This window comes from Sciurus carolinensis, chromosome 4, assembly GCF_902686445.1.
Source record: "Sciurus carolinensis chromosome 4, mSciCar1.2, whole genome shotgun sequence".
Classification (NCBI taxonomy): Eukaryota; Metazoa; Chordata; class Mammalia; order Rodentia; family Sciuridae; genus Sciurus; species Sciurus carolinensis.
The window spans coordinates 79514408-79532015 of NC_062216.1; the positions used below are offsets into that span (position 1 = coordinate 79514408).

General features: G+C 39.9%; 1 protein-coding gene across 5 annotated transcripts in view; it reads left to right on the forward strand.

The window, feature by feature from the left end:
• The window catches only part of Etv6 (ETS variant transcription factor 6), a 219141-nt gene that overhangs the window by 166046 nt on the left and 35487 nt on the right, over positions 1–17608 (forward strand). For all 5 annotated transcript variants that reach the window (XM_047549040.1, XM_047549041.1, XM_047549044.1 and 2 more), the window contains one exon: positions 8662–8826. In XM_047549040.1, coding sequence (XP_047404996.1) covers positions 8662–8826 — 165 coding nt within the window. The remainder of the gene's footprint in view (positions 1–8661; positions 8827–17608) is intronic.

Consider the following 17608-nt stretch of genomic DNA (forward strand, 5'->3'; position numbering starts at 1 on the left):
TGAGCTGCCTGAGCTCTTTGGGATGCATCCTCTGGAAGCAGCTCCAAGACTCAGAAGATACTTGGTTTCCTTTCAGAGGAAAATAATTCTGGTAAGCTGGGTCTGCTGCAGCCCCCCTGCAGAGGTTAGAAGATGTTCTCTGAGCAATGTATTCAGGATCTACAGCTAAACTAGGCCTGCCACGAGAAGTTGAGTTTATCATTTATTTTTCCTAATCCTTTACATTTTTATAGTGCATTTGAGAGTGCAGGGGGCTTTTATATCCATTATTTCCTTTGACCCAGAGGAAGTTCACTGAACTGATACAGATGAGCTGGAGTTTTGGTCCTAGACTCATTGTGACCTTGGGCAAGTCCCTCAACCTCTCTGAGTTTTAATTTCTTCTGCAAATGTATCAGCTTTAGCTCCTTCACAGAGGAGTTGCTGATTTGACATGGATATGGAAGCATGGATATGGTAATGTTTTGAACTGCACAGATCTGAAATGTCCTAACTATTCAAACCAGAGCAGGATTAAGTGGTGAAAGGATAAGGGTGGCAGTCACAGGCTGCAGAACTTAGCCCAGAGGTGGGTCGCCTAATAATAATGGACCAAAGGACCATTGTGTACCTGGCCCCATGTGAAATCACTGAGAAACTCTCTTCAACTACATTCACACACATTTTAATTCTTAATATGTGTGCCTAAAGATTAGCAACTTTATATTGTTACAATGTGCGCTTGTACGACTATGTAACAATACACTTGTACGACTATGTAACAATACATCCCATCAGTATGTATAATTATAATGCATCCATAAAAAATGTGGGGAAAAAGGATTAGCAATTTTATCTCTCAGGATGTAGAAGGGGCAGTGAGAGGCACTTCTAATTTGGACTCATACAGACATTATTACCTCATGTACATGTATGACTGCTTGACAGATATGATTCTGCAATATGTATAAGCAGAAAAATGAGATGATCTATCAAAATATATAAATGCATCCTACTGTCATGTACAACTAATTAGAGCAAATTTAAAAAAAAGATTGACAAATGAGGAATTGGTTGACAAAGTAGAAATGATGGGAAGTTTTGGTAAAAATGAAAACATCGTCTTAGAATTAATTAGGGAAGGGAAATGAAAGATATGACCAAGTGTGTTTTCTTGACTTAAAGATGGCAAATTTTAAAAGCGTAGAGAAGTTCCTGTGATCCCGTGACCTGAAATGCTGCATCACAAGTCAGGAGAGTCATACCACTCTCTAAAATGAAACTCAGGCTCCTCAACTGCACATAACTTATTGGAATGAGGAGAAGATAACTAAAGAATCTGATGAGGCTGTATCACAGATAGTCTCTAATGAGTTGTTTTTAAGTAGTTTTTTAAAATATAAAAACAATGCATGCTTCATATAGAGAACAGGGAAATTAAAAGAAATAGTGTCACCTATAATTCTACTATTGAGTGACATTTGCTGATAATATTTTTATATTTTATTATAATATGGTTCTTTGCATGACTTCAGCTTATCATATGAGTACACATGACTATTTTGGTTTTCAATATGAATACGTACTCTTTATAAAGGCTATATTAATGGTTGCATAATTTTTACCATAGATGTTGTTAATAGTTTACTTAACTAGTCCCTTATGTATGTTCCCAGTTTTTGACTATTAAAAATAACCCATGATATTAAAAATAACAATGAACATCTTTGTGCATGAAAGTTTTTTCTGTATACAAAGTTTTTTTTTAAGGTAGATTCTCAGAAGTTAACATTCACTGGGCTCCTAAAATATCACTCAGTCGTTTGCCAGAAAGATCATGCCAACTTATCTTCCCACTGTTTTGTACCAGTCTAATGAGCTCAGATTTTTAAAAAGATGTATGTAATGAGTGAAAAAAAACAAGTTACTGAAAAGAAAAATAAAAAGGATTTCTTAGATCTAGAATGTTAAAACTAAGTGCACTGAAAACTATGAGAGGTGCTTAGGATCAGTGTTGAGTGGTGGGGCAGGGTAGGAATAGGCATGGTATCGCCTGCTGATGGGGTCAGATGGGGTCACATTAACACAGGCAAAGAGAAAGCAGAACTTCCAACTTCTTCTTCCCTGTCTTCCACCAAGAAGAGTGATGGTCAGACTGAAACAGGTAGTATACACACGGACACAAGGAAATTGAAGCCCAGGATGGTGGATTCAAATCTAAGTTCTTTTAAGTAACTTTGAGGCTCTTAGCCCAGACAAATGTCATCCCTGGGTAGAGAACTTATAGGGCTGAAAGCAACCCTTGACAGTGACCCTTAAGGGAGTGGAAAATGGAAGAGGTACTAAAAAAAAGATGAACCATTGTTCCCTAACATTAGAATTAGAAAGGGTACTGGAAATAGAAAGGCAGTGGAAGGGATACATGGAAAGAGTAAAACAACTGAGCTGATAGAACTTCCAGATGAAATTCAGGACAGATTTTTCAAACCTTTGTGTTACAAGCACTTAGGGAAAAGTATCACTCTGGAGTCAGACACCTGCTCTTGCTCTCCATCCTCATCTGCTTCAGTAAGGTTGCCATACATTTTTATAGTTGTTGTATTTCTGGAGACCAGGAAAGCAGTTTGTTGAATTTCTAATGGTGTTTTATTAGTAAGATTGGGAAATGTAGTCCAAATACCAGACTACTTAGGTAGATTGATAAGAGAAGGTCTCTACCGTGAGGGACCCAATCATCTCATCAGTGTCCATCTGAAAGGAGGCAGCTGGTGTGTCACCAGAGTGCCCCCAGATCAGTACTTTGTCAGTGACCTGTCAGGTGGCAGATGCTTATCAAAGCTGCAGATGACATAAAGCTACAGAGTAAAAATAATCCTAGAAAGAGATTCAGATCTAGAGGAACTGCAGCAAACTGGAATGATGATATCTAATGATTAACATACATTCTTGCAGTTGGGCTCCAAGTACTAGGTATACATGTACAACTTAGAGTGAGGTAAACTTGATCACAGTAATAACAATTGAAGAAAAGCAATAGCTGATACTTATTAAATGCTCACTCTGTAGGACATATGGGAAGATCTTTTATGTCATCATTATTATTTATAGAATTATACTGGCTTTATGTCATCCAAATTTTTGATAACCATCTCATCAGGATTCAATGTACTTACTTCACATATTGAAAGTTTTCCCTATTTTTCAGTTGAAGCAAGTGAGACATAAAGAGGTTAAGTGACTTGTATGAGATCACACCGTTGGGAAGTAGAAATTCCATGTGATGCTCGGTGCCTGCAGTCTTAACCACTGTGAAACATTTTCCTTTTTTTTTTTTTTTAAGTCTATGAATTTAGCTTTATGTCTTGCCAAAATGTCAAATAAGCTTAGACAAGAGGCAGGTGGTTAATAATATGGACTTTCAGTCTGACCACCTGTGCTCAAATGTTGTCTCTTCCATTTCCTGGCTGTTTAACTTTGGTAAAGTCACTTTACTTCTCTGTGCTCCAGTTTTCTCCTTTGTAAACATGGATAGTGATGATTCCTGCCTTACAGGGTTATTGTGGGAATTAATGAGTTATGGATGTGGTGTAACACACAGAAAACTCTTGTGCTTACTGTTACTGTTAGGCTACTTGAGAGGTAATATGATGGATGTTTAGAGTTGGCACCATGGAGCTCCTAGCACCACCACTTCAGTTTACATGTGCTGCAGTTTTCTCATCTGGAAGAGAAAAATAATCATTGTCATGACCAGATCAGTGTCAGTGTGCAATAATCACTATTATTATTGATAGAACTATATTGTTCAGAGAAGGAAAGGTGCAGTCCTATTCCTGTGTTTTGTGCCGGAAGGTCTGTCAAACAGCATCCTCACAGGAGGTGTGCAGTTTGGTGAGGGTCTAAGAACTGTAATGCAGAGGTTGTATTTGAACCATACACTTAATCTGAAGATAGAATGACTAAGGAAGGAAGTGATAGCTGTCCTCACTATGTCAAGGGTTACAGAATTGTGTGTCGTCAAGTCAGGTTTGGAGAAAACATGGGATGTTGGAAAGAGTCAGGACACTCGGGCAAGTTAATCAACTTTTCCAGGCTTCAGTTTCCTATTCACTAAAATGGGGTGGGAGTTGGACCATCTTGGATAATCTCCAGTCTCTCTCACTTTATGGTTCTGCCCTCCTATCCATAGAATCTAGAGTAAATTCCTGTTTATACATAAAGTTTGGGATAATGGATGATTTTGCTAAGTGGCTACTATAGTGAAATAGCTTGAACTGGTAATTGCTCAGACCACATCTACTGACTCCATTCCTCATCTGTTAAACTGACATGAGACTCTAACCTGCTTTGCAGGAATTACATAAGCTGGTAACATGGGGAAGTGTCTTATCAACTCCAAAGAGGTAAACTGCTCTGTTTATCATTGCCATGACTGGCTTACAAATTTTCAAAGAATGAAAATATAAGACACTCTTAAACACTAATCTGTCTGCCATGACTCAGAAGATTCTTCAGGAAGTTACAAAATCGCAGGGTCATGATCATAAACGTGGAGTAGTTTTGCAGAAAAATTAAGGACCTGGCAGTTTGTACTCTGGTTTTTAAGATTCAAACAAAATAGGAGCATACTGACTGTATTAAACCCTGAAGGGAATAGCGATCCCATATTCTAAGCTCCTCATTTTGCAGATGAAGCCCCTGAGCCAGAGAGAAACTGAGCAGCCTGCCCAGAATCACATGTTAATTAGTGGCCAATCTGGGAATAAAATCCAGACTTCTGACTCCCAGCACACTTGCCATCATTAGTGTAAGCATAACTTAAAGTCTGAAATGAGGGTAAAATTGCCCTGATGAATGCAGCTGCCCCCTTTGAATGTGGAATTGAAGATATCAAGAAAGTTTAAGAGCCTGTGTGTATCATAAGGTATGATACCACGACTTGACTTGACCCCCCTGGGAAAAAAGTGTGGTGGAATTTGGAGTGATTTTCTTAATCATAGCAGCTCATTTCCTCTGTACAAAATTCTTCTCAAATAGTCTGTGAAAATTAATTGACATTAAAAATGCTGGTCTTAGTAAATGACTTTCACGGGTTTGTTATGTGCATAGGAACTAGTATATAGATGCAGAACAATGCAGTGTCTGTGTCTCCCTACCCAACTAATAATCATTAGCACCTATGTTCTTTTACTTTGTTGAGTCAAGATTTCAGGAGACAACTGTACAACAAGTTATACTTGTTCATCTCTCACCTTGCCCAGGCAGCCTCTGTCCCATCAGCAGCTGTGAGGTCATGTGAAGAGTCCAAGCAATTGAGTGCTGTGAGCAGTGAGTGCCTGTGAACAAGCAGCCCAGGAGAGTAGTGCTCTGTTTCTGGAGGCATTAAAAGCAGAGTCCCATCCGCACCTCCCTCCTCTTCCTATTTATGTATCTATTTCTCTGAGGATCTAAAGATTTTCCTTTTCACTGTATTTCTAGTCTGATAATAGCTTGAGAATGCCTCCAAGGATCTCAATCTTGACTAGGTAGGAGTCAGTTCAGTCTTTTTTGAAAGGGAAATGCATGTATATGTATAGTGTGATGGATAAGAAAATAGACCCTGGGATCAGACTTCCTGGGCTGGAATCTCAGCTCATCTTGTTACTATGGCCATACAACCTTGGGCAAATCCCTTAAATGTGTTGGGCCTCAGTTTCCTAATCTGAGCCCCTATCTTAAGGCTTATGTGAGCATTTAATTAAATGAACTAATATTTATAAAGTGATTAGAACAGTGCTAGGTATATAAAAGTGCTTAATAAATGACTATTTAGTAAATTAAACGGTTCTGATTAGACCGGAGTTGCCTCCAGATACTAATCTCTGTTCCACTTGTGTTAACACACAAGGGCCCTTAGGTTTGAGGAAATGGCTTCTTTTTCCTCCATTAAAATTGCAAAGCACATCCTATACCAAACCTTTTTATTCCGTAGAATTAAAAAGGAAGTCGCACTGGGACTTGACTTGCACTACCTGAAGTGTAGCAGACCTCTTTCGAGATCAGTGAGCTGTCCACCATCTCTTTATGCTAATGGAAGAGCATTTGACTGATCATTTATTGAGTGGCCTCGAGCAGGTAGATTGCTCCATCAGGGTCACTTTTGTAAAACTCCTAGGATTACCAAGTATTCTCTGTAACTTGCTGGGTCCCATTGAGCCTCAGGTGGGTTCCTGGTGAGGGCTTTCCACCCAGTTAGGGCCCTGGTTGCCTCAAGGGCTGGGCTGTGGGAGCAATTAATGGGAAGTGAGAAGAGAAACAGTTGTTCTTAACCGGCAGCACTGTTTGCAGTGTGTGACTCTTCTTGTATTTAGGGAAAAGATTACTCATGAGTATTTTCTTCCATAGAATATAAAGAACCTCAAATTACTACTTGCATCCCCCCACCCCCTTCTCCCCGCCTCCCTCCATCTCAGTGTGTCCTCTGCAGAAACTTCAGCATTTTGCTTTCATTTCCCCTCCCGTGCAGGATTCAGTTCTGTATTTGCTTTGGCACTGGCACTCCCAACAAGCTACCCCATGCTTTCCCCTGCTTGCCTGAGCATCCTCTGTTCTCTGGCCCTCTCTCCACCAGGGGCTTTCCTAGGCCAAGCTTGACTGGACTTGCCACTCGTCCCTTAATGGCCACTGTGTTCCTGCTCCTCATGTGAAGGAGAGGAAAGTAGACATGTAACAGCTAATCACTGTGCTGATCCCATTCATAGGGGACACCACTGACAGTAGGAAGTATGGTTGGAGGTTTTTATTAGCTCAAAAATTGAGACTTTGATGAGCTGGCTGCCACTTCACTGTGATTCCCAGTAGATATTTTCAAGGTCACTGTAAAGAGCCAGGCTCCTACTGTATCTGTGGACCATTTAAAGAGGTATTGCTTTCTGGCTCAGTCAACAGTCAAAATCAAAACTTTGAATCCTTTAGTGGCTATGTTTTAGACTAAAGGTCACAAAGCAATCACATACTATTTATGATTCTATAATGCTATTTGTTTTTTTTCCATGTGAAAAATATACCCCCCCCACAAAAGAAAAACTCTTAAATGCCTGTCTCCAGTGATTCTGAGGCCCAGTAGTTCTTTACTGGTGCCTCACAGGATGACCTGGGTTTAAGTGGACTTCCATAGAATCAGAGGACGCCACCTATCATTCTTTGAAAGGATATTCCATGCCTATTTTAGGATAAAAGGTGATTCTTTCCAGGATCTAACTGAAGGACACTTTTACAACACACTCAGGGAGTCTCCTTAGGAAGTTTAAGTAACTTACATTAAGAGACTAAAGCTTCTCTTAGCAAACATTGATTCCATGTTCTCTGCTTGAACTACTGAGTCATAACATGATTTTAGAGAATGAAGCCCTGGTGGGCTGTCTAGCTTCTTCTGACCCAGTGGTTCTTAAATTTTTGCTCTCAGAACTCCCTTCAATTCTTAAAATTATTTAAGACCCCCAAGAACTTTTGCTCATGTGAATTATATCTTATCTATATTTGCCATATTATAAACTAAAACGGAATTTTAAAAATACTTATTAACATTGAAAAAGAATAAGCCAAGTGTACATTAATATAGATACATTTTTTTAAATATTTTCTAAAATATAAGAAAATGCAAAAAGTAGCAGTGTACATTTTTATGAGTCGCTTTAATATTTAGCTTAATAGAAGATAACTAAATTCTCATATCTTCTGCATTCAGTCTGTTGCAGTATCACTTGTCATGTAGCCACTAAAACATTCCACTATCTGGTCAGGAAAAAGAGAGAAAGAGGCAAAGAATCTCTTAATATTATTAAGAAAAGACCTTGTACTACATAGATACCCTGAAAAGGTCTTGGGAACCCTAAGAGGTCCTTTAGTTCAAACTTTGGGAACCACTGTTCTAATCACTTGAATGACATAGCAAAGGTTTCCCAGCAGCAAAATAATATAAAAATATAAGACTCCCAGTCAGATTCCCAGAGACCCAACCTGAGCCACCCTGGGCCTCAGCTCCAGACCTCCCACCACCCTCTTCTGATCCTTCTCAAAAGGACCTCCCCAGGAAGCTCTGACATCAGCAAGTCCAATAAAAAGGCTAAAGATCTTTCATCCTTACCTTGCCCTCTTATTCCCAGAGGCTAGCCTGATGGTTTCCCAGGGACTGAGTAAGTCTTTCTTCCTGGAAGAGTTTTCAGGGAACACTTCATTATTTGGCAGCTCTGGAAGGTCAAGGCCAGCTCTGGAACATTCTCACTTCAAAAAGGCACTGGGATACAGTCAGATCAGCTCCTATTCTAAGATCCATTGGAAAGCATGTTGTAGTTTGTCTTAATTCTGTGCCCCTGGGTTACCTTGGGCTCCTTAGGACAAATCTGTAATTAACATAGCCCCTGGGGCAGGGCTCTAAGACCTACCATCCCTCAGACACATGAAAAGAGAGGGGGCAGGTTTCCTCTAAAAAAAAATAATAATAATTAATAATAATAATAATAATTCAACAGAACTTAGGAAACCAGAGTTTTTACCTAGGACTTGAAATCAAACATAAGAGCTCTTGAGACATGGAGACTCAGTTTTGTTAACTCTTTAGAGATCTTTATTCCTTATTCCAGATGTCTAACTGACAAGACCTTTTCTTCTCTCTCTCTCTCTGCCCTGCTCTGTCTCCAACAGGCTTGCAGCCAATCTACTGGAGCAGGGATGACGTAGCCCAGTGGCTCAAGTGGGCTGAAAATGAGTTTTCTTTAAGGCCAATTGACAGCAACACATTCGAAATGAATGGTAAAGCGCTCCTGCTGCTGACCAAAGAGGACTTCCGCTATCGATCTCCTCATTCAGGTGAGAGTCTGGACTTTTCATATGGGCTCCACATGGAAAATCTGTAAGTCAGCAGTTGGTGTTTGCTACCACTCATCCCACCCACAGAACCTCCACAGTAGGTCATCATAGGCAAATGACAATAACTCTTTCACAGAAGGAAGATTCCACTGACTTAAGCCAGTTTTAGGGGAGAAGTTTCCAGATCAAGGGGAGACTTAAGGTTAGAAGAGGTAACCCACTTATGACCTGCAGACATTGGAACTTAAGGGATCTAGTTGTGCCACCAAATGAAAAAGAAAATGCCATTCCTGTCTTCGCATCTACCTGGTCCCTGATTCTGAAGACTTTAAGAGATGGCTGAGAAAGAGTATGGGTTGTGAACTGCTCATTTAAAAACAGACAAGAAAGGAAGGGACGTGGGCATTGCTGGGGCAGAGGGAATAGGAAGGAAATAGGAATGAGAGAACTGAAGGTAAGGGCTGGGGAATGGGGAGATCCTAGCAGCCAAAGCAAGTTTAGCAATAACTCAAAGGACCTCGAATGATTGACTGTGGAGTGCTGACATTTTTTGAAGTAAGACGTGTAAAATCCTAGAAGATGAAAGTTGACGTTTCCTAGAGCCTATCTAACTATAAAGATTTGTCAAATTATGGGCTCCTAGAATGACATTAGAAGGTTGAATTCAATAACAAGCATTTGCAGGTTGCTGATGTGAGTAAGGCCTCAGATTTGCTTCTCAATTTTATTTCTCCCACTTCATGTCTATGGAGAAAATAGCTATCTGGAGACTGCACATATCAAAGGGGAACTTCCATCTCAGGTTATTCTCCTGTGGGGTCAGTTATCAAAGCACCAAAAGGCCCTCATCCTGTTGAGCTGCCTTGTGGACCCAACTTCCACGTGACTTGCCTGGGAGAGTCCCTTTTATTCCTTGGCATAGGGCAAAGATCCTGCTTGAAATTATGGTATAACCCCTAAATACATTCAACCCTATATATCTCTGGAGGCCTGCCAGAAATTAATAAAATGATGTTAGGAAATGTCCCCATTTTGGGGGGGTGAGATAAAACTATAGAGTAGAATACTATCTCCTCCCTTTCCCAATTGCTGCTGACTGTTTGTATGAAGAAATGCTAAAGGGGAAGTTTCCCCCAAGTGTTGATGTTATTGAAACTTGAAAGTTTATGTCTCTGGAAACAGGTAATTTTTAAGGTTTTATCAGGGACTCAAGCATACTAGAAACATTTTGCCTAAAATCATTGATTTTTGGGGGGGTTTGTGATCTCAGAACAAGAAGACTATAAAACAACCATATATATAAATAAAACTATCCTAAGTAGTTCCTTTGAATTTGTTGCAAAATACTTCCCTTTTCTGTTCCAATGGAAATTCAGTAGTGTTATACTCAAAGAGGCAAAGTTACATATTTGAAGGCAAAACCCCCTAACTCTTTAGTGTTCCAGAGAAACCACTTGTGTAAAACAAATGCAAAAACAAAAAAGAAAAACGCAGTGGTGTGTTTGACTGGATTTGACTTGGACCCTGGGCAAGACTTCCTCCCAAGTCCCTGTAAATTTCCCCTGCATCATAGTTCACATGCTCATCTTTATTGTGGGTCTGTTTTCCTCCCCAGTTGACCTCTCAGTTTTCTTTATGTAACTTGGTTCTCTCTTCTCAAAGCTTTGAATAAAGATATGTGAAACCAGTTAGTGGTTCCTTGCCACTCTGTCAAGTCTTTGCTGGGACAGACCATGTGGAATATGGCCCTGTTCCCAAGGAAGTTACTGTCCAGTTATAGAGGCAGAATTGTATTGACCCTAAAGACCAAAGACAGCCGGAGAAGAGAGAGAGCAGATGGGAATGGGTCACGTGAGAAAAGAAATGGAGTTGGTCTGGAACATGAAGGATGGGTGGAATTGAGCAGGCGGAGGATATTGAAGCAGGATTCGTCCCATAGATTTGAGTGATGGTTAAAAAAGAAGAAGTCTACTCATGGAAGAGGCAGGAGACAAGAAGGCCAGCTAAGACCAGTGACCTAGTCCAGACACAAGGTGCTACAGTTCACAGATAGGTGGTGGCAGTAGAAATTCATTCCATGAGTGTTCACAGAGCAACTCTGCAACAGCAGTATGGAGGTCTAGATAGATTATTAAGTGAAGCTCAAGGGTACGGCAATGGAGCTGGACTTTGAAAACTTGGAAAGATAGACAAGAGAGAAATAAGAAAGGGTGTCGAGGAGGATGTATATGCCAGTTTGCCAGATGAGGAGTTCATAGATAAGGTGGCACATGCTGCATTCTCCATTTGAAACCTTGCACTGTCACTCATCATCCCTCCTCTCACTTGTCTAATTCCCTTCTCACATTTCAAGTTGTGTGACTTTCTCCTGGAAAGCTTGACTTGACTCACAACCCTATATCCCTAGGATCTTGTTCCTTCTCAGTCTGGGTTAGGTGCCATTCCTCTTTTATCCCAGAGAATTATCTGCTTCATAGCCCCTCATACCCACGCACACAGAGTACATACTTGACTGGTTTCTACCCCATATCTGTCGTCTAGAGTAGAAAAACTCAGTGTGGTCAGGGATTTTGTTCTGCACTACCTAGCACAGGTCATAGCATTCAGTTGGCACTCACTAAATATTGGTGGAATGATGAACCAGCTTGAGTGTGCCTTAAAAGCCCAGGTGAAGAAGATTGGATCTCATTCTGTAGATGATGGGAGACTGCTGGAAAGTTTGGTCAAGAGAATGATCTGATTGGAGGTTTCCCTTTGGGACAGATATTTGCCATCAGTGCAGAGGGTAGATTCAGTGGGTCACAGTCACTACAAGCAGGAAAGCTAGAGAGAGTGCCGTTGCTGTAATTCTAATGCAAGACAGTGAAGTCCAGAATGGGATTTGTGAGACCCAGGCAATAGTGCTTCAGGCACAACATGGTCAGCTATGGTGGGGAGCTGATTTGGAATACGTGGAAAGAGTTCATTTGGGAGCAGGCAGAAAAGAAAGAGAAAGAAAACATGTCCTGTCCTACAACCAGAAATGTGAAAGAGGAACAAAGTCAGAGCTGGGTATAATAAGAGTATTGTCCCCGTAGATAGACTATTGTGAGTTGGGATAAAGGTGAATTTATACTGTGGGTAATTTAATTAAAGCATCAGCCAGAAAACTATGGACAGAATTGCAAAGTGACACCTGTCAGTAAGGGCTACAAGAAAGCTTAACAGAGTGCAAAGGAGTATCATCTGAGGCTCTGAAGGATAGAACAAAGACATGCAGAGAAGAGCCACTTGTGAAGTGACCAACAGCCCCGGCCAGCCAGATGAGGTGTGATGTAGGCACTAGTGCTCTCTTCAGGCAAGAGACAGGGTTTGGGTAGAAAATCTTTTTTCTTTCTCAGACGGAACCTTTGCCATTGTTTCTTCTGATGTGGGCTTTCTACTTTAGTTATTTGGCATAGTAGACACCCAGTGTCCTGGGTTCTCCTCCTGACTTGTCATAAATCACATCACTTCATTTGACTTTAGTTTCTTCATCTGTAAAATGGAGTTTTGACCACGTATGTCTTCAGCTCCCTTCAGCTATTGACAGTTTGGCCCAACTTCAACACTGAAACGGTGTCAAGCTTTTAGTAAACAGTAGGACCTCCCACCCTCCAGGCAGTCTCCTTCCACCTAATCACCTTGTAAAACGTATATTTTGCCCAATTTTTTCCTGTTTTCTTTTTTTCTTCTTTGAATGTTTTTTGCTACCTAAACAGAGTTGGGAATAGCTTCTCACAATTGTAGCACTACTGGAATAAAACCAAAGTACCGGTGGCCCCACCACATATAGAAATGACCGTATTTTCCACCCAGCCTTGTTTCCCACCCTGCCTTTCCCAAAGCTGTGCTCTCCTAACTCATCTGCATTGTAGAGAAGAGAACTGATTCCATGCATTATCATTGCCTGAAATATGAGTATACCTTAAGTTCAAATACAACAGCTTCTCTCATTGCTGTGTACCTTACTATTTGGTCATTTTAACAAATTATACTTGTTTTTGTCAGGACAAGAGTCCTCTTTTCCCACCCCTACAATAAAACAGGGAGCACTTGGGTTGTGCTTTAAATAGCTACTTGGTTTTTAAACCGAAGGTGTCACAGTTGAAGATAAATGGGGTCTTTTTGGAATGGTCTCCTGATCAGAGGATATAATAAGATAACAAGCTTATAATACTGGCAAAGCTGAAGAATAAGTGTGAAAGGGTTCCAATTTTGTAAAACCCTCACCTAAACAGAATAATTTTTCCTCATCCTTGAGCTACTAGATAGTTAGCACAATTAAATGGTTGTGGAGTGATTTGAATTCAGAGAGGTATATGGTTACAGGACTGTTTTGGGACTCCGAGAAAATACATTAATAAGAGGGAACAGACAAGTTAATATTCATATCCATGCTTATCTAGAGTTATCCATTTGTAGGGCATTCAGGTAAAATGGATTTATATACCCACCATTTTATAAGAACAAAACCCCCCAAGTTAGTGTCAATTTAATTCATTGCTAAAAAAAAGGGGAAGAACCATATTTTCAAAATTCCTTCAATTCAATTTTAAAAGTTTATTGGAGGTTTCAAAACACATTGGGAATTTTAGTCTACTAAAGTTCGCAGTTTTTTTAGTATACCAGAGTGATTTTGCAAATTATTTCTTCTCTTGTCAATCCACCAGAACCTTTGTCTTTGGAAATATACTTTGCTTATATTCATGAATACAGTTAATTCCCATTTCAAAGTTAATCTGAAAATACTAGTCATCTCTAGATAGTTCCTTGAACTTTTTGCCTAAATTTCTGTTAAGCCAGTGGTAGGTAGTTTGCTAAATTAAATGGCTATGTCTTCTGGCTGCTTTAGAATTAAGTCAGAGAATCCATGGATCCAGATCACAGAAGGAGAATTATAGCCCAGAAATGTGGGAGCTGTCACAGCTATGACCCTTGAGTGAAGACAACAGAGTCAGCTCTTTCTTCTCATACTGTCTTTGAACAAACAGCAAAAAAAAAAAAAAAAAAAAAAAAAAATGTGTATGACACATCAGAGAAAAGCTTAGAGAAGTCACTTATGGGAAAGTCATTTAATTTTCAGCCCTTCACTTGTCCTATTTGTGAAATGGTGGTGGTAACTGATCCTTCTGTCACATAGTGATGTCATGAGACCAAATGAAACAAACCACTCGGCACTTCCTTTAATAAAGCACATAATTATTTCACAATATTTCTATTTTCTCAATAGCTCACTATTAATTCACCTTATATTCTATATCCAGGTCAAGGTAATTTTTTTTATTGTATCTGTATTCTAATTGTCTTTTTCTCTTCAGGATCTCTGTGTCAAAGACATAAATCTGAAGATAAATATCAAATATTTGTTCCTAAGCAAAGGACTAATTTATTTTTATGCTTACAGAAGGCACTCCCTATTGAATAAAAAGTTTGTAATTCAATTAACCTACAAAAATGAGTTGAATGAAATGCTTAGAAACTAGGATCAAGCAGAGTTGAAAAGCCAAGCAGTTCCATTACAAGAATGGTCATGTTTTGGCCACCAGTGGGATCCCCCTTGGCCTGTGACTGCACTGTTCTTCTCACTGTTGAATTTGTGATGAGATGCAGGGGACTTCATCCTGAGCCTGTCACAGGCAGGAAAGACCCAGCAGAGAGAATTTTCTGATGCTTCTGAAAAATATCCCTCCCACACCAGGCATGCCTCTTTTAAGAATTGGTCAGAAGGAAACCAAAAATCTCTGAATAAAAATGAAAGAGAATGGAGAATTGTTTGCAAATTTAAGAATGTGTTACTTTAGATAGTCTTCCTATGAGTTTATGTTCATAGCAAATCATCACCTGAAAAATGCAAATTTACCAATGTTGAAAGGTTCTACTTTAAATCTACTAAACTTGAAAAGTGAGAAGTGGTAGAACCGCAAGGGGGAGGCTCTTCAAAGATTGCAGATGACACTGAACATTGGCCCAAGCCTTCTGAGAACAAGCAGTGTATAATGAGAATTTTAAAATTAATCATACCCTTTCACTGATAGTTCCATTCCTAAGAAAATATCCCCAGGAAATCATCCAATAATGGGCAAAAAATAAAATGATGTCCTTAGCAATTCTATTTATAATAGTAAAACTGGAAATCCCCAACCACCTCCTGTATAGGACTAGCCAGGCAAACTCAGGGAGGGTAAACATAATGGAATACACTGCAACTTTACAACCATTCACCTAGTCAGTCATTTTTTCTTCAGTAGATTGCACAGAGCTTTGCAAAGTGTTAGCAGGATTTTAAGCAGAGGACTAGCATGGCAAGGTACAGAGATGAGAGGTGAAGGTGGACCAGTCTGTTTGGCTGGAGGAACAGTGATGGCGACTTGAACTAAGTTGCTCCAATAGAGAGAAGGGAGTGATTCCAAGAATATTTAGAAGGCTGTCTATAGGTCTTAGTGACTGGATGTTAGAAAAAAAGAGAGAGGAGAGTTAAGAATTACTCCCAACTTTCTGGCCTAATGAACTAACTGAGCATTTATCAAACTAGGGAACCCTTTCTAGTTTGTAAAGATTTTTGTGTCTGACACATGAACTTTGTGGAGCCTGTGTAACAACCCAGAGTTAAATGAATGTGGTCCTGCAGTTCAGAAGACATTCCTGTCAGAAACAGATTTAGTGTAGGCCAGTTGAAGCTGTGGGAGCAGACAAGATTGGCCAAGAAGAAAGGTCAGTGAGAGCCCTGGGGAACCTTCATATTAAAGGGTTGGAGATAGAGGAAGAACAGAGGTGAGGGAAGAAAGTAGAAGTAGGACGCTGTGTAGCCTCAGAGTTTTTTAAGAGGAGGGAGGTAGTGAATCCTGGTGATCATGTTTGCTGGGAAGCCAAGCAGTTCCAGGTACCAAGCATTGCCCTTTGACAGCAGAGATAGCTTCAGGAGGTCCCGTTTGGGGAAGGGTTAGAGGTGAAACCAGGATAGAAAGTAAGCAGAGAGAGCAAGAGCTGGCAGCTCCTCTAGGAAGTCTGACTGTGAAGAGGCAAGAGAGACAGAACAAGACCTAGAGGGGATGAGGACAAACAGAGGGGAGGGGGACTTGAAAAACCTTAAAAAAGAAGAGATTGATGCTCTGACTGTGAATGAGGGGGACCATGGAAATAGGTGACTGTAACTAGAAGTGCCTGTATGAATCGGCATTTAGTCAATGGAGACCAAAAAATGTGTCATTCATATGAATGTGACTGTGAAACTTATGTGTGTGCTTTAAATACAAAGGCATTGAAGCAAAGGAAGTGTTTTGAGATTTGTCTGTTAACAATTATACTTCCAAGTAATACCATCTATTGAGCATCTATCATGTTAGGTACTTGTGCTTTGTACCTATCATCCAATTTGGTCCTCATGTCAACTCTGTGGCATTGTTCTCATTTTACACAAAATACTGAACTAAGCCTTAAGCTAAGGTTCAAAGAGGAAAATAATTTGCCTGAGGGCATGCAACTGACACAGAGGAACCAGAACTCAAACTTGGGACTCCCTTACTTCAGAGCCCAAGTATTTTCCTCTAAAAGTAAAACAACTTAAAGAAATTTAACAACCCCCTCTCAATGGCATCTGTATTTTCTTGATCTTCAGACACAGATAAGGTTGGTAAGACAACTTATAGTGGTATTGTTCACTTTCTTTACTATTCAATTGAAACAAATTTCAATAAAATAATAGAATCTAGAATTCTCAAAGTAGATCCTGGCTTGTCATGTCAAGATACACATGTCAACATGGTATGTGTGTTATGTCTCTATGTGTGTATTTGTGCAGGCACCCAGAAGAATATATTCTAGGGCCTAAAGCTTATAATTTGGTAGATACAAATATTTCTAGGACACCCTCACAGATACCTATGCAAGTGAAGTGCCCTGAAACTTACTAACTTCATGACAAATTCCCCTCTACACATCACATGAGTACATGAACTATGTGTGTATGCATGAAGGTATTTGAAGGGACAAATAAAAAACTATTGTCCTTTGACCTACAACCCTGGGTTCCATTGCTTAGTATAATAAAAGCACTAGTTAGTACAGTTACTTCTTTTCTGGGATGATGGAGAAGATTTAAGAAGAACCAAATGTACTAAGAATTTTTTTAAAGTGCCATTTGAATTTAAGCCAGTGGTCATTGCTGAGTTAGATATGTAAGACTGTGGCTCATGCTCTTCATTTTCAGTAGGCTAGTGAATATAACTTTTTTTAAAACCTATCTTATATATACCAGAGAACCTTTTGTTTATATTACTTTTTAGATGTGACCTCCTATGTATATGAGGATTTGAAGAGTGTATCAGTAGAACAGGCCAGATGTTGGAAGAGCTAAGGGGCAGTGAACAGGAGGAAGAAGGGAGGGCATCTTCATTTAGAAACCTGTTGTGGACAAGACACGTGTTTTGTGTTCTCCAGAAGCCAAGACTAAGAACTTAGGTATAGGGATGGCCAGATTCCAACTCAACAGAATTTTCTACCAACTATAGCCATCCAAATATGCTTTGCTTATGCCATGGCCAGCTGCCCGTCACAGGACATACTCATCCAAAGCCACTTCTTGGCAGAGGAAGAGGAACTGGGGGACTCATACCAAGCAGAAGTTTGAATCAATATAAGAAACTAGAATCCTCTCTTGGTCTAAGATGCCATGTCATTATAGGTGCACACCACCAATACACACGTAATATATACACAACTCATCTGCCCCCACACCCCCATGGGAGTGATATATTTATGCTGA